This window comes from Erinaceus europaeus, chromosome 7, assembly GCF_950295315.1.
Source record: "Erinaceus europaeus chromosome 7, mEriEur2.1, whole genome shotgun sequence".
Taxonomy (NCBI): Eukaryota; Metazoa; Chordata; class Mammalia; order Eulipotyphla; family Erinaceidae; genus Erinaceus; species Erinaceus europaeus.
In genome coordinates, this window is record NC_080168.1 from 25,902,457 (window position 1) to 25,926,734 (window position 24,278).

Here is a 24,278-nt window from a genome sequence, read left to right on the forward strand (position 1 = left end):
CGGCAAGTTTGGATAGCATACTCTGTCTATCACCCGAGGATGATAGGTCCTGATATTGGTACAGCCTGGAATGTTCTTAGCTGTGACCATAGAATGTGCGCTCAGAGCTACAGGGATGCAGAGGTTGCATAGGCTCCTGTGCTGACTATGGGCCCCAGATCAGATCTATGGGGCTTACAGTTAACAACATTTATGTGCTTTCCCATGTTTGAGAGCTACTCTCTTCCCTGATGTGGCTTTCTGGTCCTTTTCCCAACTGTGACACCATCCCCCCAGACACCTGAATATTGGATGTTAGGCGAAGGCAAGAACTGGTTGGGTCATGGGACGCTTGGAATGTACCTAGGATAGACCTACTAGCTTTTTCCAAAATGGAGACCCCAAACCTTCACCTGCAATATCCTTACCTTTAGGTTCATGATTAGTCAACAACTTGCTCTGCTTTCTATCTTAACTCTTTTTCAGCTACCAGGTTCCAGATGCTACCATGATGCCAAATGGACTTTCCAGGGCAGACGACCCACCAATGTGTCCTGGGGCCCCACCTCCCCAGATCCCTGCCCCACTAGGGAAAGAGAGAGACTGGCTGAGAGTATGGATCAACCAGTGTTTCCATTTTATAAATACTTAAATATATGTATGTAAAAAATTAAATTAATAAAACTCATAGAATGATTAGATGTTATCTAATTATTACTAAATGTTAGACTTGCAGGCTGAAAGGACCTGGAGCCATGCCTGGGTCAACTGATGGGCATTCATTATTAATATACGCTAGAATCTACTTGGACATCTGAGAGAGTAAGAAAAGTCACTCATGTTCTTCAGAGAGTAGGAATTCAAAGTACTAGAGACATGAACTTCTAGCCATCCCCTAGGGAAGAAATTCTCTCTTACTACTTACTCAACTAAGTCTAGTACACCCAAGATTCAGCTTCTTTTTATTCCATTTCTCCCTCTACTTATCAGTTATCCACACAGTGCTTGTTCTCACTGTCTCCCCTAGAAGTCAAAATGGCCAAAGGGAGAAAAAAAACCTGATTGGATCCATTAAGTACCATTCAAAATGAGTCTTTCTGTTGCATTAGTCCACCCAATAGGCTCGCGTAAGCTGGGTACATCCACCTATGCAGAGCTCTTTTGGGCATAAAGGGTTGAATCAGAGGCCAGGTGGTGGCATATAGTGTGCAAAGACTCAGGTTGAAGCCCCTGGTCACCACATGTAAGGGAAAAGCTTCACAAGTGGTGAAACAGTGCACTCCTCTCTCTCCTCTCTTTCTCTCCCTCTTTACCTCCCTTTTTTCCTCTCAATTTCTCTGTCTCTATCCAAAATAAAGATAGGATCAATAGTGTTGATAACCAAGTCTCATGACAAAGAAATATAGGGGCTGATACAGAACTTAGTGACAATTATTTACAAGTGGAAACTTAAATCCTCCAGTGAAAACAGATGGGAAGAGAGGGAGCAGAAAGTAATGAGGCAGGAGTTTTTACACCTCTCTTTCTTTTTCTTTTTCTTTTTTTTTATTATCTTTATTTATTGGATAGAGACAGCCAGAAATCAAGAGGGAAGGGAGTGATAGAGGGAGAGAAACAGAGAGACACCTGCAGCACTACTTTACCACTTGCAAAGCTTTCACCTTGCAGGTGGGGACTGGGGGCTCAAACCCGGGTCCTTGAGCATTGTGCACTCAACCAGGTGTGACACCGGCCCAGCCCCCATACCTCCCCTTCTTGAACATTCCCTCCAACAGATTCAAACCTACGTAGAGCAGATTCTCAGTTCATTGTTAAGTTTTCTTTATTTACACTGTGAGTCTCCAAAACGTCAGAGCAGTTATCTTTTAAATAAACATGTCAGTTATATAAAACAGCTAGAACCAAAGTAGAGAAAATATATACAATATGATACATTCAGTATTTTCAATATTGTCAGTTAAAGTTTTCATATTAAACGTAGAGGTCATCAATTTACAGTGCCACATTTCTAGTTAAAATTTAACCTGTCTCAAAGACACAATATACACTTTTTTTTTTTTTTACAAAATCAACATAGCAGTATTAACAAAACTGCCCATGATTATAATTTTTATTTTTCTATAGTACACTGCACCCATGTTACAAAAACAAACAAACAAAAAAGGAGCATTGCACGAGATGGTTTGAATACTGCGTTGAGTCAGTATATTAACACTTGAGATAATAGAAAGGAATATAGTCTGAGTTGTTTCACCATCAGGCTCATCCATGACCATTTTCAGTCAGCTAGCCAAGTAAACTTCCTACAGGTAGATTATTTTCCTTGGCAGTCTATCTAAGTGCACTGCTATCTGGAAAGGTGCCAAGGAGAAACTGATGCCATGGAAACCAATACAACACTATTACTTACAGTACCCAGTAAAAGCTAGACAACCACTCACTGCAGGAATACGGAAAGCTTTTGAAGTTGAACATCTTGTAGGAAATTCTGACTATCTCTAAGTTTAAAATATTCCATGGACTACAAAAGGACGACGACTGTTAATTCCCCTTATTTATTTATCTTGTTTTCAGGTTTGGGTAGGATGAAAGTAAATCCTTTTTTTTATAGTCTAATAGTTTTCATGGCATCAAAAAGCTTCACGTTTATAAATAAGACTTGTCTACAATAAAACATGTCTACATAATTTTATTATTGTGTTATTGATTATTCTCAGGATTCATATTGTAGTCTAAGGAGAGAAGTATTTAGTTTTTTTTTTTTTCCTCATTCCTAACTTTTGAGCATGAATGTTCTTCGGTCTCAGAAAGGAAGTCAAATAGGTAAACACAGTCATTCAATGCTTCACACTGAGTAGCACACTATCTGACATACTTTGTATATCTGGTAGTGGTCTAAACTAGTAGGGCAGCAAGGAGTAGGGAAAATGAGTCTACCACTCAACACAAATAAATTTTCTATGTCCCCTTCATTAAGACAAGTTTGAAAGGACAGATTATCTTTGCCAGGCAGCCACTATTGTTTCACAGTATATTATACTGGAATTTTTTCTTAAAACACACAAATTTACCTAACAGGCAGCAAATACTTTCTTCAAGTCATAGGCAAGGAAAACAAGATCCACATGCTTTCTTGTGAGCTATTCCAATGGAACACTCAAGTGCTAGGCACGGTAATGAGACTAAAGAGAGAGCCTGCTTACAGCCTAGGGCAGACATCCTCTACGGCAGTATTCATGACTAAGGCGCAAGAAACAGGATAAATAAACCGAAGTGGAATTAAACGAACAGAGAAAGAGCACAGCATATGAATTCAAAATGAGTTGTCAAATTCACCACTCCTGTGCACATAAGTTAATAATGTTCCACATGTCTTTCACCCCCATACTAGTCTGATATCAAAACGAGTCACAGAAGTTATTGTATGTTTTTAAAGAGGCAGTCCGTGTGCTTTCTTTAAAGAAAAAAAAAAAAAAACTTATCAGATTAGTGGGAAGTGCTTAGTCAATCTGCTTCTAGTTCTAAACAAACCAGCTTTCTTTTCTATTCTTTTCTGTTCTTAACAGAGCACTGCTCAACTCTGGCTTATGGTAGTGCTGGGGACTGAACCTGGGGCCCTGAAGTCTCAGGCACTGAAGGTTCTTTGCATCATCATTATGCTATCTCTCCAGTCCCAAACCAGCTTTCTAATATGCAACAAACTAGTGCTTTATCTCTAATGCAAACCTTCCCAACCTTCCCATTTTATGTTCTTAAAAGTGTCTCTGAAATTAAAACGTATCCACAGTTTTCTTATTATGGGAAAGTTTCAACAGATGTGTGTTATGAGTGGTTATTCTGAAACTATAAATCCCCAAAATATCCTTGTTATAAAGAGAAGCCAAGAGGCACTAAACTGGGGCTTACTTTGCTAGTGCTGTACTTCTGACCACTTTTTAAACACAACTCTATTAAGAGAAACATTCCTCTAGTTATCGTACGGTTTCTCAATAGAACTGACCTAAAATTCAAAACAGATGGCCACACTGAAAATTTCTTAATTATATACATCACTTAAGTTGCTGGTTGGTTATATGGAAAAAAATATACTTTACTTCCACAGAAAAATAAGCAAGTGCCTCTCTTTCATCTGATTTCTAGAATTGGGTCTAATTTCCTTTTTTTTTTTTTACACTGAAATAAAAAATCCTTTATTAATAAATATCCTTTTAGGATTTTGTCATTATAGACTTACTTGTGTTTCCCTTAAAGTATGTGTGTGTGGGGGGGGGATGTGCGGTAAAAATCCCTAAAATACAGCAATTACAGCTAAGTTGCAGTTCAGCACACTGATTGCACAAACTGTAAACAAGCTTGAAAAATAGTTTCATGAAAAAGCTTATTAGCTAATGGCTCTAGCCGCTTGTCACCCACAGAGAAGTAAAGCATGACCTGAATACACAAGACATACTAGAAAAAAAACAGGGGAAGATACATAATTTGACAGCACTTTCAATTTAAGTTAAAAAACAGAAGGACTCTGTCAAATAGACTGGCCATTAAGCAAATAGTTCAGAATTTTAAGGTTTCAGAAATTCAGATAATAGGCAACATTAAAGTGTTACATTAATTTGTTACAAAACAAATTCACCAACTCTATAAATTCCCAAGTAATGAATGTGCCAAATGTGATATGAGGAGAGTCACGATTTATGAGACTTTTTTTTGTTGCTGCTGCTGCTTAAACAAAACTATTGGCAAATATGATTACCAACTTTTCACTCTACTTCTGGCCTTAGTCCTTTGAAATGCGTCTATTATTTAAGCTTAAGCGAAAAATAGTTTATACAACATCCCAGACATACAGATGGCTAATTTGTAGGGATTGCAGAAACCAAAGTGCAAATTCACAGAGTTTTAACCCATCAATTATGATGGTCTACACAGCTGCAGAACTGGAGGGGCCTTTGTGTAAAGTGGTCATTATGATGAAAAAAAAAAAGTATCTCATTTTTGGTCCTTTGTTCTAGTCCCCATTTCCTTCATGGTCCATTTTAACATGTGTGCTTCATTTCAGCAATTCAGACCCAAACCAGTCCAGTGGTCTGGTACCATTAGGAAGTACTTGTCCATGGCTTCACAAAATCTAGTCCTATACAACTCTGGTGAGACCACAGTTGGCATTTTACCTAAGATTATGAGAGAAAGGAGGGGGAAAGAAAGCAGTTACATAACTGTAAGGTAAATGACTTCAATGACTATCTTCTTTTGTGAAAAATGCCATAAAGAAATATACAATAGGGGCGGGGGTGGATAGCATAATGGCTAAAAAGACTCCCATGCCTGAGGCTGCAAAGTCCCATGTTAAATGCCCCATACCATAAACCAGAGCTGAGCAGTGCTCTGGTAAAAACAAACAAAAAAACAAAAAAACATACACTAGAGTAGCCTCAGAAAGGAAGGAGTGCTTACTGTGCCATGCAATATGGGGCAAATCCTACCTGGCAGAAGTTTCTATTTTAAAAGTCTAGCTCTTGCATACAGGTGAAATACATCTGCAAGCACAAATGGGACTGGCAGTACTCAGAGTTGAGAAGTTACCAAGTGTCAATTAAAGACAGTCTCTTAGGGCTGGGCGGTAGCACATCTGGTTAAGCAAACACATTACAGCGTGCAAGGATCCAGGTCAAGTCCCTGGTCCCCACCTGCAGGGGGAAAGCTTTTGGAATGGTGAAGTAGGGCTGCAAGTGTCACTCTGTCTCTTGTCTCTCTATTTCCCCCACTCCTCTCAATTTCTCTCTATCCAATAACAAAAATAAACAAGCAAACAAACAAACAAATAAATAAACAATCTCTTATTCAGAACCTCTGGCCATCTTTTTTCACTTTCCATTCAGAGAAACTCTGACCATTGTTTCCTTATATAAGCAATTACCTTCACTATTGCCATTTTTTTAAAAAAAATATGACTAAACTAGAGAGGGATAATCACTCATTTTTTTTAGAACTAAAATATATATATATATACACACACACTCATTATGGGGTTGGGCACACCTGGTTGAGCGCACACATTTTGTCATGCGCAAGGACCCAGGTTCAAGCCCCCGGGCCCCACCTGTAGGAGGGAAGCTTCACAAGTGAAACAGTACTATAGGCTCTCTCTCTCTCATCTTCCTTCTTTTCTCAATTTCTCTCTGCCCTATGAAGTTAAAAATAAATAAACGTTTTTAAAAAGCACCTGCTTGTTTTTTGTTTTACCCAGAACACTGCTCAGTTTTGGCTTATGGTGGTGTCATGGACTGAACCTGAGACTTCAGAGCTTCAGGCAGGAAAATTTTTTTGTATAAATTTTATTCTATCTCCTCAGACCTCAAAAGTACCATTCATTAAATGTTAACTATAAAGAAAGGAGAATTCAAAAAGCAAACTGAAGGAAAATTCAGTTTGAAGCTTACCTTGTCCTCCTAAAATTCCTGTTGACTTCACAACCATCTCGAGTTTTTTGTCCCATGTGAATGTTCTAATATAATCTGTTGAGGGGGGATTAGCATTGAGCCTTTATTAATAAACATAAGCAAGTGACCCTCGTAATTACTACTACTGCAATATGACAGATGATTTCCTAAGAACTTTTCACATGTTAATCCTTTAAATACAAAAACCTCACAGGGCTTCATGTATAAAGGACTTTTTGAGTAGTTTTTTGGTTTTTGTTTTGTTTTTTTAACAAAAGATCATAAAAATAAAATTACTGATTAGAAGGCCATAGAATCTAAAAGCAATGAAAATATTTAGTTAGTGATGATTAGACCAGGTTTTCATCTTCAAATCACTGACTTACCTATGATTCCAACTACCAGCTCGTTACTGGTGTCATCTCGTCCAACCAGCAGAGAATAATCTATGATGAGGTGGCTGGAGAGGAAATGGGAGTCACTACAGATTGAAGCTCTCAGAACAGCTTTGGAATGAGAACGGATGTAGAGAGGGTTATCTCGAACCATCTTTAAGAGATTCTCATCCAGCAGGACAACATCACAACTCTCCTTCCCAGTATCAGTTTTAACATTTCGATTCCGAAGGGAACCTTTCAAATCAAAAACCTAGTAGACAGAAAATGCTTTGTCATTTATGTATGAGTTGCTATAGATGATGAATGTAGTAAAGCTCGAAAGGTAGAAAGATTTCGTTGTCAACAGCACTGCATGTACTTTAAAATCACTGGATGCATACGTTACGATAGTATAATACACATTTTATGATTACACATGAAATTCATACTTACTTCATTAATGGAACATTTCAGAAGTACAATGATCACATTAATCAACTTCAAGAAACATTAGCAAGTAATTCCAAAAGTGTATTGTTGTAATACAAGCCAGTTTAAAAAGAAAGTACCTCTCTCATTAAAATAAAAAAAAAGTAAAATGTAAAATAAAAAATAAAAAGCTGAGGCTCTCAGGTCCCAAATTCAATCTTCAGCACCAACGTAAGCCAGGCTGAACAGTGTTCTGGTTTCTTTCTATCTTTCAAATTAAATATAAAAAGTCTTAATAAATTTAAACTTTTCATACTAAAATTATGCAATTAGTTATGGAACAGTAGTGATTTGGGGCAGCAGAAAAAGCAAAACATTTAAAAGGTCAGGGAGCCTGAGTTCTAGACCAGTGAAGTCTGATTTATATTCTACAGATCAATGCTAGTCTATCTGGTTCATGATACAATAGGAATAAGCGTTAGAATGCAAATCAGTGATAACATTAAACACACATACACCTTATCAATGAAGGAGGCAGTGAACCAGCCCAGTACAAGCTCCTAATACCCCCATAAGCTGGAAACATTTCAAGGACTAGTAATCTGAAGAGTATTATTCTAGCCTTTCTACTAATCTGAGTTATATTCTAGCCTTTCTACTATCTGAGTTAACCAGTTATAAACTGGTTAACTTTCAGAAATACTTAACTGCTCTGGGCCACAACCTTTTCCATATTTAAAATTGAGAAGACAAAGATAGATTTGCCTTCTTTTTCTATAATTTTAGATTCCTAAAATATTGGATAGGTAAAATCTCAAGACCAGCAGTTCACAATTTTCCTTACCCACAGAGTAAAGGAGTCAAAAGCTAAAGCTGGCATAATAAACACTGTAATGCTATTAAATAAAATGTTACTCTCTGGGTGGGGGAGATAGCATAATGGTTATGCAAACAGGCTCTCATGCCTGAGGCTCCAAGTCCCAGGTTTAATCCCCCACACCAACATAAACCAGAGCTGAGCAGTGTTCTGGTGTTTCTCTCTGTGTCTCTCTCTGTCTGCATCTCTCAAAAATAAAATAAATAAAATATTTTAAGAAATGTTACTCTTATTCAGAAATACAAAGGATTCTAATAACTAAATGCTTTTGTAAAGCATAGTAGTATCCTTACCTGTGCCATCTTCCTCCCATAGAAAAGATTTTCCATGACAAGGAGATCTAACTTCTTCTCGGTGTTATTTTGAGAGTTCTTATAACCAATTCTATAAACTCCAAGAATTTTAGCCAATGCAGTGGGCCGCTAATCAACAGAAGATGAAAATGATGTATTACAGGAAAAAAAAAAAAACTTAATTTATAACTTTTACTAGTAACTGGATTAATCATGTAATATCCTAACATGATTTCTAGGAATATGAAATGGCAGAGAATTAGGAAAGAAACTCTTACCCGGGGGCTGGGCTGTAGCGTAGCGGGTTAAACAACACACATGGCACAAAGCGCAAGGACCGGCATAAAGATCCCTGTTCGAGACCCCAGCTCCCCACTTCCAGGGGGTTCGCTTCACAAGCGGTGAAGCAGGTTTGCAAGTGTCTATCTTTCTTTCCCCTCTGTCTCCCAATCTCTCTCTGTCCTATCCAACAACAATGACAGCAATAACAACAACAATAATGATAAATAACAAGGGCAACAAAAGGGGAAAAAATTAGCCTCCAGGAGCTGTAGATTTGTAGTGCAGGGACTAAGCCCCAGCAATAACCCTGGAGGTAAAAAGAAAAACTCTTACTCATAAATTTTAGAAGTACAGCAGCTATGCAAATAAGAATAACAGACCCCTAACTAAATTTGACAAGGAGGCTCAAAACATTAAATGAAGAAAGGAGACTCTTCAATAAACTGTGTGGGGAAATTGGGTTGAATGTACAGAAAGACATGGACATTAGACCCAAAATTCATCAAATACATAAAGAAGAAACATTGACAGAACACTTCATGATCTGTTTTAGAAATATCTTTGAAGACTTGAGTCCAACAGCAAGGAAAACAGAAACAAAATTAACTAATGGGACGACATCAAACTAAAAAGCTGCTGCATAGCAAAGCAAACCACTGCCAGGGCAGAAAGACACCCTGCAGAATGGAAAAAGATAGTTATATAGTTATATGCCATACAGCAGATAAAAGACCAATCCTAGACTCAGAAAACCACACACACATACGTACGTGTGTACATACATACACACACACACACACACTGTGAAACAGAAAGAGGCCACAGAGCAGGCTGGGTAGTGGTGCACCTGGTTGAATGCACATGTTATAATGTGCAAAGACCCAGGTTCAAGCCCCTAGTCCTCATCTGCAGGGGGAAAGCTTCTCAAGCAGTGAAGCGGTGCTGCAGGTGTCTCTGTCTCGTTCCCTCTCTTTATCCTCCTCCCTTCTTAATTTCTCCCTGTCTCTTTCAGATCAATTAACAAATAACAGTAAATAAGTAAATGCCAAAGTAAATAAAAATAATAGTTAAAGAAAAAAAAAGGGGGGGAGTCGGACGGTAGCGCAGTGGGTTAAGCACACGTGGCGCAAAGCGCAAGGACTGGCATAAGGATCCTGGTTCGAGCCCCCGGCTCCTCACTTGCAGGGAAGTCGCTTTACAGTGAAGGTGAAGCAGGTCTGCAGGTGTCTATCTTTCTCTCCCCCTCTCTGTCTTTTCCTCCTCTCTTGATTTCTCTCTGTCCTATCCAACAACAATAGTAAACAAGGGAATAAATAAATAAATAAATATTTTTTAAAAAGAGGACATGGACAAAATCTCCATCAAAGGTGAGATGCAGAAGGCCAACAGACATATGAAAAATTACTCCTAGTCACTGATTATCAGAGAAATGCAAATAAAGACCACATTGAGATGCCATGTTACACCGGTGAAAATGTCATACATTAGAAAGGACAGAAACGGGTAGATAGCATAATGGTTATGAAAAGAAAGGACAGAAACAATAAGTGTTGGAGAAGATGTGGGGCAAAAGAACCCTTTGACGCTAGTGGTGGGAATGCACACGGACCCCACCCCCTACGGAAAATAGTCTGTAGGTTCTTTACAGCACTAGAAATGGACATGCCTTAATGAGCCATCAATTTCTCTCCTGGAGGTTCATCCAAAGGAAGCAAAAACACTTATCCAAAGATATCTATGTATACCTATGTTCAAAGCAGCACAATTTGTAAAAGCCCAAACTTGGAAGCAACCCAGATGCACAAAGACAGGTGAGTGGCTAAGAAATTTGTGGTATATATACACACAATGGAATACTAGTCAGCTGTGAAAAAAAAATGCTGAAGTCATCTCCTTTGCCACACCTAGGACGGAACTAGAAGGAGTCATGTTAAGTGAAATAAGCCAAAGAGGCCAAGGACAAATATTGGATGATCACACTTATGGGTGGAACTTAAGACGCAGGGCCAGAGAGGGAAAACACAAAGTGAGTCTCAGATCGGCTATGGTGCACTGCAGCAAATCAAAGGACTGAGGGAAAAAGGAGAGTTGCAGAGTACCCTGATAATAGACCTAATAGACCTAGGGTGAGAGTGTTTTGCAGACATCTATCACAGAGAAGTGAGAAACTGTACCCATGTGCCAACAACTGGATTGTAAGCCATCAAGCCACCAATAAAACGATTGTGTGTATGTATCTCTTTAATACTGCCCCAAAGTTGTTTAAATTCAAAACTTTACTATAACTTATAATTTGCCCTATAACATGTATTAAACCGTAAATTAAAGAAAAACATCTACGTGATTCCTCAATGTCATTGTCAGCGGGGAAACCTGGCTATGTGCTTCCTCCCTTTCTCCCATGGGATTCATGCATTTCTTTTTCAACACGTATCTCACATGTTTATTTTAGCAAAATAGTAACAAATTATTAAATGTACAGATACTTTTCATCCAGTCTCAATGCTTTTAATTGACTCTTACAGATAAACTAAATAAATTTAACTTCCTCCCTCACCAAGGGAGGAAGGGCAGGAGACTTGGAGAGCCCTGCATTATAGCGCTGCAGTAAACAGAGAGAGCTAGGCATGTCCTGTTCCTACCTTACCACTTTAAAAAAAAAAAGCCATTATCCTTAACTCTCAGAATGTGAAAAGGGAAAAAAAAAAAAAAAAAAGGCAGAAAATTCCATTATCAAACGAGACTTAGGGTTTCTACCTTTTGTTGAGCAGCATTTGTAATATAATTGAAGTAATGTGGTGCAAAGTCCAGAAAAGACTGAACTTCTAGACGGGGCATTTGCTTCAAGATGAATCGGTCATCTAAAAGACAGATATTTCAAAGGTTTACTCAACCAAAATTCATACAAGGTAATCTGTAAGAAATTATTCTAAGGATCTAAATTGACTGTTTGCTTCAGGATTTTAAAGGGAGTTTTTCTGCTATTCCAGTCACAGAACAAATTTTGTTCTAATCACAGTTCTCAAGTAATTAAAGAGCTTGACAGTTTTTGCTGGCTTATATATAGTCAAGAAACCTCTGACTACACCTATGCCAGAAGTTAATTATTTCTTAATAGTAAATACAACGTGGGAGTTGGGCAGTAGCGCAGCAGGTTAAGCGCAAACTGCTGCAAAGCACAAGAACCATGTAAGAATCCCGGTTCGAGCCCCTGGCTCCTCACCTGCAGGGGAGGCGCTTCACAGGCGGTGAAGCAGGTCTGCAGGTGTCTGTCTTTCTCTCCCCCTATCTGTCCTCTCTCCATTTCTCTCTGTCCTATCTGGCAACAATGACATTAATAGCAACAACAATAATAACTATAGCAATAAAACAACAAGGGCAACAAAAGGGAACAAATATTAATATATATATATATATTAAATACAACTTTATAAATTATTTTGTTCATAATCCAGCAGGCTAGTTATGAAAGTCCCTTCTCCAGTAATTTTCAGTCAGTCAGTATAGAGGATGGAATGTGAGGGGCCAGGCAGTGGTTTACCTGGTTGAAATGCAGGCCCCACCTGCAAGGGGAAAGCTTCACAAGTGGTGAAACACTGCTGCAGGTATCTCTCTGTCTCTCTCCTTCTCTATTTCCCCCTGCCATCTCAACTTCTCTGTCTATCCAATAAATATATAAATAATTTTTTAAATTTTTTAAGTTTTCTTTTTTTTATTTAAGAAAGGAGACATTATCAAAACCATAGGAAAGGAGGGATACAACTCCACACAATTCCCACCACCCGGTCTCCATATCCCACCCCCTCCCCATTCTCTATCCCTCTGGGAGTATGGACCCAGGGTCCTTGTGGGTTGCAGAAGGTGGAATGGAATGTGAATTATTTAAGGTCACAACTGTCTACAATGTAGCTTTATAGATCAACTTTCTATTTCAAAGTTAGATATTTCCATATTCACCTTGCTTTTCAGTTCTTGGGGAGCCCTTTAATGTTTTCTAGAAGTTCTCTGTTATATTTGGAAAACTCAGGACAAGTGAAAACTCAGGATCTAATCCATGTCTGTCTCTCATTCATTACACATAACATATATGCATGCATATTCTTTGAAATACTCCTAATTTCTTATAAACATAAAACAGAAAAGAAAAATAATTTATTTACCAATTGGCAGCTCAAGTGATTTATATTATTATCCAAAGGGAAGAGATAAAGATTACTTTATGAGTAGATATAAGAGCAAATGACCTTCAGTGGCATAGAAGACTGCTCCTGACTTGCCCCCTCGAGCCTGCCAGGGTGATGAGTGGGAAAGGGAACGGATGAAATCTTCTTCACTGCTGCCCAGAATCACCTCCCGCATCTTATGAAACTCTCCTGCATAGTACAGCCGACAGTAAAACTTGGCGTTGGCATCAGAAAATTCTATAGGCAGAAATGTATGGGGAAAAGACTTTGATAAATTACTGTCCATTACTGCTCCTGGCAGATGCAAGCATTTTCTTTTCTTTTCTTTTTCAATATTTCATTTATTTATTTATGAGAAATATAGGAGAGAGAAAGAACCAGACAACACTCTGTTACATGTGCTGCCAGGGATTGAACTCGGTCAGGACCTCATGCTCGAGAGTCCAGTGCTTTATCCACTGAGCCACCTCCTGGGCCACAGCATTTGCTTTTCTTTACAGAAGAATTTGTATGAGATGTCAGTGCTGCTAATCCCACAACTCCAAAAGTCATATTTAGAGAGGATTAGTGAGCAACGTATAGCTACCTTTACACATATTTTAAAAAGAGAGAGAGAGAAACTAAAGAACGATTTCTAATTTTATTTTGGTTATTTTATTTTTTTCCCTCTCTCCCTCCTTCCTTTCTCCCTTCCTTTCATCACTGCCAGAGCTTCACCATTCCAGACCAACTATTTTCAGATAGAAAAAAATAGAAACAAGAGGCAGAGAGGCAGAGGGAGAGAGAGAAAGATATACTATAGCATTAAAGCTTCCCCCAGAGTGGAGGATAGGTTTAAGCCTGGATCATATGCAAGACAAAGCAAGTAATTTTCCAGGTAAGCTATCAATGTCTACTGTAGTTACCATGCTTGCAACACTGGACATTTACAAATCAAAATTTTCTATACATATTGTTATGAATGATACTTTGCTGGTCCCTACAGATACACAGCTTAAATTTTGTGGCTCTGAATTATACAATAAGAAACTATTCAGTGATCTGGAAGGTGGCGCAGTGGATAAAGCACTGGATTCTCAGCATGAGATCCCAAGTTCAATCCCAGGCAGCACATGTACCAAAGTGATAGCTGGTTCTTTCTCTCTCTCCTCTTGTCTTTCTCATTAATAAATAAATGAGGGAGTCGGGCAGTAGCACAACAGGTTAAGCACATGTAGTGCTTTGCAAGGACCAGCATAAAGATCCCAGTTTGAGCCCTGGATCCCCACCTGCAAGGGAGTTGCTTCACAAGCGGTGAAGCAGGTCTGCAAGTGTCTGTCTTTCTCTCCCCCATCTCTCTCCATTTCTCTCTGTCCTATCCAACAACAACAACATCAATAACCACAACAATGTTAAAACAACAAGGGCAACAAAAAGGAAAAATAAATAAATATAAAAAAATTAAAAAGAAGAAATTATTCAAATATTATAAGTTAAATTATTGTATCTCGATTTGTAGTACATTCACTTATAATTTCAGTTAAAGTTTTAGATCAAATTTCTTTTTTTCTTCTCTTTTAAAAATTTTTTTATAGCTAGGAAGACAGCATAATGGTCATGCAAAAGACTTTCATGCTTGAGTCTCTGAAGTCCCAGGTTCAATCCTCAGCACCACCATAAACCAGAGTTGAACAGTGCTCTGGTCATTCTCTCTGTGTGTCTTCCTCTCTGAACCTCTCTCATTAAAAAAAAAAAAAGGGGGAGGGCATGTGGTAGCGCACCTGGTTAAGTGCTCACATCATAGTGCACAAGGACTCAGGTTCAAGCCCCTGGCCCCCACCTGCAGGGGAAAAGCTTCACGAGTGGTGAAGCAGGGCTGCAGGTGTCTCTCTGTCCTTCTCTATCACCCCCGCCCTTCACAATATCTAGCTGTCTCTATCCCTCAAATAAATAAAGACAAAATAGAGAGGGTATTTTGTGATACAGTTTTCTGACAGTTGTCATACAAGTTTAGTGTATTTTGCAGATTTCAACTTTCAACATTTAAAATTTTTCATGTAAAAACTATTTGGGAAATCAGTATACCACTGACTGGTTTTATAATTTCAATTTCTATCCAATAATAAATAAATAAATAAATTTTAATTAATAATAATAATAATAAAAACATTTAAAAGAACAAAAATAAATAATGTGTTATTGCCACTGGGTCTTCACGCCTACATGATTCTTCTGCTCAACTGATTCAAACACACCGCTACTACAGAGTGTGAGAGATACTCAGTGATAGTGAGATAGCACTCCTGAAGCTTTCCCTCTGAATGACGCTCCCATGTGGTGACCAGGAGCTTGAATCTGGGTCTCTACGCATAACGAAGTGTGCTCTCTTACCTACGGCCATACCACCCAATTTCATCAAAGTATGCTCTGGAGCTATCTCCAGACCCCTATGAAAATTCGCCTTTATAAATTACACTTAATAAAGCTCAGCCCAGCACACAGACATTAACAATCATTTTAGTAAACAGAACATGCTCCATGTCTTGCATAGATTTGCCCAGTTGCAGTTCCTGTCACTGAATAATGTTTTGTTTCATACTTACGAAGTTCCACATGAGGATTTGTGAGTTGTTTCTTTTGCGTATCTCCTCCATCTGTTTCATCTGAAAGGTTAACAGAATTAGTAAGCTAAAGTTTTACATAATTAGCAGTTCATTTTGTCTTTTTTCCCTGATACAACAATAAAAACTTCCCCTAGTCAAGTCACTCACAACCATTAAGTATACAATTAAACTGTGTAAACTATAATAAAAATGTGTGTACCTTTTAAAAGATAGGCTTTTTTAATTAAAAAGATACCAGAGATTGAAGAATAAATTTCCCTTATATTTCAGTGATTCTTGCTAGCGATACATTGCCTCGGTTTTTTTATTTGTTTTCCTATAGCACTGCTCAGCTCTGGTTTATGGTGGTGCTGGGGATTGAACCTGGGGCCTTTGGTGCCTCAGGTATGAAAGGCTTTTTGCATAACTATTGTGCTATCTCTCCTACCTTACCTCAGGACTTAAGTCAAAAATTTCCATGGCTTTTTTAGAATCTTATAATTTTTTTAAATTTCTTTATTAGGGAATTTATGTTTTACATTCAACAATAAATACAAGTTTGTACATGCATAACATTTCTCAGTTTTTCATATAACAATGCAAAAAATCTAATAATTTTTTAATTGAAGTAACACTATGCAAATGTAGGTATATAGCATGATTTGACATCTGTGTACAGTACATCATGATCATAATCAAAAGTCTTACTTTCATAGCTTCTTTATCAATTTATGATTAGTATTCCCTGTGTAAGCCACTATGCTTCTGTAATAGTTTATAATGTTTTATCATATATTGAGATAAATATGTGAGAGATGAAAATAGTTTTTTATTTTATTTTATTTTATTTATCTTGCCTTTTGTTACCCTTGTTGTCTTTTTATTGTTGTTGTAGTTATTATTGTTATTGATGTCATTGTTGTTAGACAGGACAGAGAGAAATGGAGAGAGGAGGGGAAGACAGAGAAGGTGAGAGAAAGACAGACACCTGCAGACCTGCTTCACCGCCTGTGGAGCGACTCCCCTACAGGTGGGGAGCTGGGGGCTCGAACTGGGATCCTTCCACCAGTCCTTGGGCTTTGCGCCACGTGCGCTTAACCTGCTGTGCTACTGCCCGACTTCCGAGATGAAAATACTTGTGTCTACTTCAGTGTGATTGTTTGTACTTAATGTATTTGTGGGTGAGGAGATAGCATAGTGGCTATGCCAAGGACTTTCATGCCTGAGGCTCTGGAAGGTCCAGGTTCAATCCTCAGCACTACCATAAGCCAGAGCTGAACAGTGCTCTACTGGGGAGGGAAAAAAAAAAAAACTGAGAAAAAAAATATTACAGATCACATAGTTGATGGATTTGTCTGGCAAACCTAATACTAGACTCACTACTTAAATGTTGTAGATTTAAAACATATTTTAATATCTAAAAGAATAAGTCATCCACTAAGTTAACACATTTCAAAATCATTTCTTGGGTCAGTGCTTCCCAAGGAGCATATGGTATGCAATGGTAGCCCAATGACAGTCTATCAAATACTAGACTAGAGTAAAGCCTTAACTGTAGTTTGATGAGGTTCAATAGTTGTCAATTCTTGGCTGTCTGGGGGAGTATCTCTGTGTTGACTATTACTCCTTGACCATGCATCCTCACTAGATGGTTATGCCTTTAAACTAATCATAATCTAAACCCAGGGATGACCAAACCATTTCTGAAAGTGCTAAATGCTTTCTACTCAGTCTATTCGAATGCATCTACTCAAACTATTCAAATATCCAATAGGACACAAAACAAGTTAGACAAGAAGTAGATGAATGGGTGTGCCTGTGTTTCAGTGCAATCTGATTTTCAGAAGCAGGTCAGCAGTTTGATGACTCCTGGTCTAACTCAAACAAGGCAGACTTTTTTTTTTTTTTGTAACATCAGCATGAAGGTGGATATCAGTCACTTTTCCCTCACCTAAAGATTCTGATTTCTACCACAAGATAAATAAATTGTAATGGCAACATCTGAAATCAGTTGGGCTCTCCCAAGCACCATTGTGTTTTTTTTTTTACCACTTGGCCACACTGAGGTTTGAGAAGAGAAGGACTGTGTTGGTTTCAGCTGGAAGAAATATCTGCTTAAAGCTAAAGGAACATTAGTAACCAAAATAAATCATTAGAAGCCTAGAACAAGAACATTGTCTCCTTGAACACACCTTGAGGCTCAATGCCTTGACTCTGCGTCCCTTCCTTGCCCGTCTGCCCAACGTGGTAGTAAGCACTATCTGCTCCACGTAAGGTTTCTCTCTTCTGGGAAGAGAGATCAGGGCTTTTCCCTGCTGTCCCTCGGAAGAAGGACAACATTCCAGAAGCCTTTTTGGCTAAAAATAAGAGGTAACATATTAATTTTAAGTAAAAGGTCACTGCAGGTGGAAAAATTAAAATGTGCGATTCATCCCTCTGTTAGCAGTAACCATTTTCTGAACGAGATACACAGGAATAATACTGGTACTTTTATTTGCACAGATTATATATGAAAGAATACACACAAGTTTAACCCATATCATTTCAAAGACCAGATGTAATAAATACATTTTTAATTTAATTCTTTGTTTTTTTTTAAATTTTTTTTTATGGCTTTTATGGGGCCTGGGGGCTAGTGGTTTACAGTGCAGTCACTGACACACGGAACGATTTCTCATCTCTGTGAAAATTCTTTGCAGAACATTCTCACCCACCACCTAGGGCCTTTTCTCATGCACCAGGACCCCTAGGTTGTCTTGGGTCCCTCCCTTCTCCTTCTCCCCCTGAGCCCTTTACTTGGAAACAATACACCGTGACCAGTCCAAATCCCACTGTGAGGTCTCTCTCCCTGTCCCTACTTCAGTCCTGCCTATGACCTTAATGTTTTTGTTTGTTTGTTTTTAACCACAATTAAGAACAAAGACTGCGTATCAGTACTCCTCTATTTGTGATCTTACTTGGTTGTGGCTGTGGCTCTGCTTCCGAATTACGGTTTGTCTGTCCGCCACTGATCTCGGGTAATCTAATAGGGCTGCTACTCTTTGGTCTGCTGTCTAAAGTGCTAAAAGGAAAAAAAAAAAGGGGGGGGATAGTTGGTCATATACTACTGAGATGGAAAAGAGCAAACCCCCTGATTCCTACATTAATCGACTTCCCACCTAGTCACACTTATAAACTCAGAAATCAGATTCATGGCTTGTTGAAATGCAGGTGAGAGTACAGAAGGAAAAAAACCTTGGGATGTCTACTGGACTTAAGGAAAGCAAAACATAATGAATGCATATGAAGAAATATATGAAAGTAAAAACTTATATATATTACTTTTCCTAAGTCCACTAGAGCCAGATCAACACCTACAAATCAAACAATTACAGAAAACAAAATATAGATTTCTCATGCTAGACACCACAATGATATAGAATTCAGATCAAACATTGTGCTAGTAAAATTGGAAAATGTAAGTTCAGTAAAAATCATAGTAACAAGTCCACAACAAATTCCAAGATATTAGACAAACTCGTTTGGGATATTGTGACATTTTTTTTCCTTTTTCTTTTTTTCTTTTTTACTTTTAAAAAATTTTTTTTTATATTTATTTTATTTATTTATTCCCTTTTGTTGCCCTTGTTGTTTTATTGTTGTAGTTATTATTGTTGTTGGATAGGACAGAGAGAAATGGAGAGAGGAGGGGAAGACAGAGAGGAGAAGAGAAAGACACCTGCAGACCTGCTTCACTGCCTGTGAAGCGACTCCCCTGCAGGTGGGGAGCCGGGGTTCGAACCGGGATCCTTATGCCGGTCCTTGTGCTTTGCGCCACCTGCGCTTAACCCGCTGCACTACAGTTCGACTCCCTCTTTTTTTCTTTAATAGGATAGGACAGAGAGAAATTGAGGGAGAAGGGGAAGATAGAGAGGGGAAGAGAAAGACACCCACAGACCTGCTTCACCACTTGTGAAGCGACCCCCCAGTGCAGGTAGGGAACCAGGGGGCTCGAACCAGGATCCTTTTGTGGGTCTTTGTGCTTCGTACTATGTGCACTTAACCTACTGCACTATCACTCAGTCCCCTGGGATATTGTGGTTTTTTTTTTTTTTCTTCATTGTAACTTCTAGGATCTTTAATGATTGTGGAAAATTCACAAATATTTGAAATTACAAAACCAGTCAGCAGTATACTGATTTCCCAAATAGTTTTTACATGAAAAACTTTAAATGTTGAAAGTTGAAATCTGCAAAATACACTAAACTTGTATGACAATTGTCAGAAAACTGTATCATAAAATACTTTTTAAGACCTTTTGCCATGTTTAAATCTTGTTTTACCAATTATTAGCTGAAAAGATGAGTGTCACTGTCAGTACCCTAAATATTTTCACACTGATACTAAGTCAATATTAAAAATGAAGTCTAAGGAGTTAAAAAATGGCATAGCTAAATTAAAATAGATTCTACTCAATCACGGATCACCTATTTGCTGGAAGCCCTTCTTCAGCACTGCTCCGCAGAGTCGCTTTGGACAGTTCCTCTAAGGCATTTCGGTATTCTTTACAACTTTGGGCAGAAATAGTTTGAAAAGCATTAAGCATTTAATTCCTTCTTTCAAAATACATAATGTTTTAGAATGCGTTTTATATCAGAGAAATAGAACCATTTTAAGTGTCCATCATTAAGCAAATACACTGAAACTGTTACTGCACGTAAGTTTCATGAAGAGGGTCAATGTCTGCAGAGAGGATAGAAAATACGGCCCTCCATACAGACCAGTAGCAATAGTCTCATCACCTTTTGTTCACGGGTTAAGCAAGTAGTATCAAAGTATGAAACTCATGGTGAGTGTTAACAAAGGAAAAGAACTTGAAAGTGCTCCTGTACTAACTTTAAGGAAGGGAAAAGGTCTCAATGTCATGTTGGACAAGGGAGAGGAAAAAAAAAAAAAAACAGCACTCTGGGAGCCTTGATTTACAGAACTCAGATGTCAAAGACAAAAGAAGCATCTCAGGGTGTAAGGCTCACCTTGTTTTACTGTACTTCACAGACATAATTTGTCTTTTACAAATTGAAGGTCTGTGGTAACCCTGCATCTACCAAGTTTATCAGTGCCACGTTCCCAACACTGTGTACTTATTTTGAATCTCTGTCACATTTTGATTATGACCATAATACTTCCAACTCTTTTCAATACTATTACCATTATTATTATATCTGTTATCAGTGATTTTTGCTCTCACTACTACATCTGTTTTGCAGCACCACACACCACATCCTTATATATAAGCAGTGAAAAAAAAATCTCCCAAGTCTTGTGTGTGTTCTGACTACTTCACTGAGACACAATAGTTATGCCACACAAGGACTGACTCTTGTTTTAAAAGAAGTTCTACTGCTAGTGAAATGTTATCAAGTAGCACTGCATGCTACAGAGAACTATTATGTCAGTCTATAAATGCCTTATTTAAAAAAAAAATTGTCACAGCCAACCCTCTCTTCAACAACCAACACCTGAATCAGCAGCCATCAACAAGGCAAGGCTCTACCAGCAAAAAAAAAAAATTTATTTGGATGATAATTAAAGGCAGAAGGCTTTCGATGATAACATTTTCTTGCAATAAAGTGGTATTATATATATATATATATAATTTATCAGAGCACTGCTCAGCTCTGGTTTATGGTAGGAACTGAGCATGGGATCTCAGAGCCTTGGGCATGAAAACCCTTTTATATAATCATTATACTGTCTCCCAGTTCAACATAACATTTTTATACAGAATACTATTACAAATTTAACTGGTCGTATGATCATCCAAGCATATAACTTTACATGTACTCATAGACCAAAGAAATGAGTGTTGCATGATTTGCTTACTGAAGTGAACTGAACCCTCAGTAATTCAGAGATGTGTACCTATATATTTCTTTTCAAGATCTGTTTTTATGTGACTAAGAAGTAAAACGAAAGCAAGGATTATTTTCATGGAGGCCCAAAAAAAGTAAACATTAAACATTTATCAAGTGGAAACTAAGGGGGAAAAAAAAATCTTCAGTATCCAAACAGTAACCTTTAAACCCCCAAAGCCATGAATCATTTAAGTGTATCTTGTTTACTCAGACAGATCTAATACCCAGTATATCATATATTGCAGACATTCAAATAGTCTGTTCAGTAGGTGAGCTTCTTGTAACCACTATAAGGACAGAAGGATTTTACATTTTAATGCCTTCAAATAGGGAAAAATTTAATTAAATATCTGAGATTCTACTTAAACTAAATTCTGTCCCTTCCAAGATAACATTAAGGTTTGAGTTTTATACTTTTAGACAACACATCAACATTTTTTAGAGAGGGGTGTTCTGTTAAAGATACAAGATTAACGTGAGCATGTAGATTGAAAGGTCAGAAATGTCAATGGGTTAAGACATAGAACCTCAATTATTCTAAGTAAGAAAACTTTACCTGATGTGTGAGAAGCAGGAATGGAATGGATAAAGAACACAAAAAATATTCAGATGACATGTGGTAGAAATATTTCAAAGCTATATCCAAAAAAAATCAATCAAAGTAAGGTATAAAATGGATCCATGTTACACCTGAGAGAATGGTTAAGAACACTAAGATTAGCAAATAAATCACTCTGCCAATTACTCTGTGTGAGATTATTTGGGTAGAGATCACATTTTCAGATACAGCTATCACAGCCAAAGAATATGAATTGCAGATACAGTTAGAATGCCCAAGGAATATGCATTTTTGCCTTATCTAACCACTTGTTCTACTTTATATGAAAGATCTCAACAATAAGGCAATAATAAATACATCTAAGATGAGAAAATATAAGTACAACTGAGAAAATCTTGGGATTAATACCTGAGAGCAAAAGCAATAATGGAGCTGGGTTCCTTCTCACAGACAGCAATGGGTACCCGTTCGTGTTCATACATTAAGTAATGTTTATCTGGATCACTGTTCAAAAATTCAAAAAGTGCATAAATAAATAAATAAGAACTAAATTAACTGCATATATAAACCACTTGTACATACAAATACATCTCAGAACAAAAAAAAAAAGCTGAAATGCTGCACAACTATAAGAATATAAGTGAACAAAAATGGATACAGAACTAAAACTGAAGAGCCAAGGGAAGATTACCAAAAGAAACTTTTTTTAAGGCAATAGAAAATCATCAGAAAATAAATAAAAAATACTAAAGGGGGGCAAGTGGTAGCACACCTGGTTAAGCACTCACTCACATTAACAGTGTGCAAGGACCCAGGTTCGAGCCACCGGTCCCCATCTGCAGGGGGAAAGCTTCTCGAGTGGTGAAGCAGGGCTGTGGGTGTCTCTCTGTATCTTTCCCTCACTATCTCCCCTCTCCTCTCAATTTCTCTCCATCTCTACCCAATAATAAATAAAAAATATTAAAGAAAATTATTAGAAAACGTAACATTCTGGAATAGTAAATCCCAACAAAGGTTTCCACACTCTGGGCCCCACTACTTAAAAAATTTAAAAAAAAAAAAAAAAGGGTTAACAGCTGAAGTGTAACAGGTTTTATTTTTCTATAAGCTTAACGTTTTCTCAAAGCTGTAGAAATGAACTACTCCAAATAATAAATAATCTACCATTATATATCCTGTTATAACACAAACTCAGTGGTACATTTCCATTTCCAATTTTGCTCCCTTCAGTTCTACTCCAACCCATCAAGGATACATTTCTTTCGTTTGCCTAATAGTTACACTGAACATAAAAGGTGATAGAAACACAACATTATAACTGTTAAATTATATAGTTAAATAGATGCATCTAAACATTTACAGGGTAAAGCTGTAAAGAGATGCTCAAATGAAATGAAAATAAAACCAGTTTTAGTGTGACTCATCTTTATATCACTTACAAAGGAAATGGAATAGGATTATAGCTATTTCCTGGGAGCAAATTTGCAAAGATGGCTTTCATGGTTGATTTTTCCTTCACTTGGCTATCTGTGGATCCCAGCAAATGTCCATCGAACACATCTAGGATGAAAAAATATTCCACTTATATTTTAATATTCAGTTATGGTGAAAGCTGTACAAAGTGTCAACTTAGTTTTTTTTTTTTTTCTTTTTCAGAACACTGATGTGTGCTTACCTTTAACTGCTAGTTGTGCTGAGCATTTCTAATCTAGGAATATGGAATTAAACAGGAAGCAATGCTGAAGTAAACCAGTTACTCCAAGGGGTACTTTTTTCTTTCTATTTTAACATCTCTGAAGCAGGCATTCTACAGTTGGTAGTTCGTTACTCTATCACAAGAGCTAGGCAATAGCCACCATGTGAGCATATATGAACGACACGTGTCCATGGCTGTTCAAGCTGTCATGTCAACTCAACCACATGCACCACGTTTACTATGTCTGAGTTTAAGTGAGATTGAAATGTTCTTTTTAAACTTGGCATTATTTACTGTTTAGACAGAAAACAGAGAAAGAGAATCAAGGCATACATTTGCTAATAGTGAAACATATTTACTTCTGTGGAAATGATTATCATTTCTCTTTCTTGATGGGCAACAATCATGTGCTTCATAAGATTTAAGAAAATAAAGGCCCTGTGGCCACACAGGAGACATGCCTTGCCATGTGCATGGGCCAGGTTCAATCTGATACCACATGGGAGTGCATGGGCCAGGTTCAAGTTCTGATACCACATGGGAGTGCATGGGCCAGGTTCAAGTTCTGATACCACACGGGAGTGCATGGGCCAGGTTCAATCTGATACCACATGGGAGTGCATGGGCCAGGTTTAAGTTCCGATACCACACGGGAGTGGCACAACACTAGGGGAAGCTCCAGTTGTGTG

The 24,278-nt window shown here is 37.8% G+C and overlaps 1 protein-coding gene across 7 annotated transcripts in view; it reads right to left on the bottom strand.

Moving 5' to 3' along the window:
- Positions 1–1,783: 1,783 nt before the first annotated feature.
- Positions 1,784–24,278, bottom strand: part of PIKFYVE (phosphoinositide kinase, FYVE-type zinc finger containing) — a 112,254-nt gene continuing 89,759 nt past the window's right edge. For 6 of the 7 annotated variants that reach the window (XM_007520174.3, XM_016186893.2, XM_016186890.2 and 3 more), the window contains 12 exons: positions 23,333–23,453; positions 22,302–22,397; positions 19,907–19,990; positions 18,398–18,501; positions 17,633–17,797; positions 15,441–15,500; positions 12,919–13,095; positions 11,432–11,535; positions 8,393–8,521; positions 6,803–7,064; positions 6,417–6,491; positions 1,784–5,147 (listed from right to left, as the gene is read on the bottom strand). In XM_007520174.3, the coding sequence (XP_007520236.1) occupies positions 5,032–5,147; positions 6,417–6,491; positions 6,803–7,064; positions 8,393–8,521; positions 11,432–11,535; positions 12,919–13,095; positions 15,441–15,500; positions 17,633–17,797; positions 18,398–18,501; positions 19,907–19,990; positions 22,302–22,397; positions 23,333–23,453 (1,493 nt within the window). In that variant the 3' untranslated portion in view covers positions 1,784–5,031. The remainder of the gene's footprint in view (positions 5,148–6,416; positions 6,492–6,802; positions 7,065–8,392; positions 8,522–11,431; positions 11,536–12,918; positions 13,096–15,440; positions 15,501–17,632; positions 17,798–18,397; positions 18,502–19,906; positions 19,991–22,301; positions 22,398–23,332; positions 23,454–24,278) is intronic. The other variant, XM_016186891.2, reaches the window with a different exon arrangement.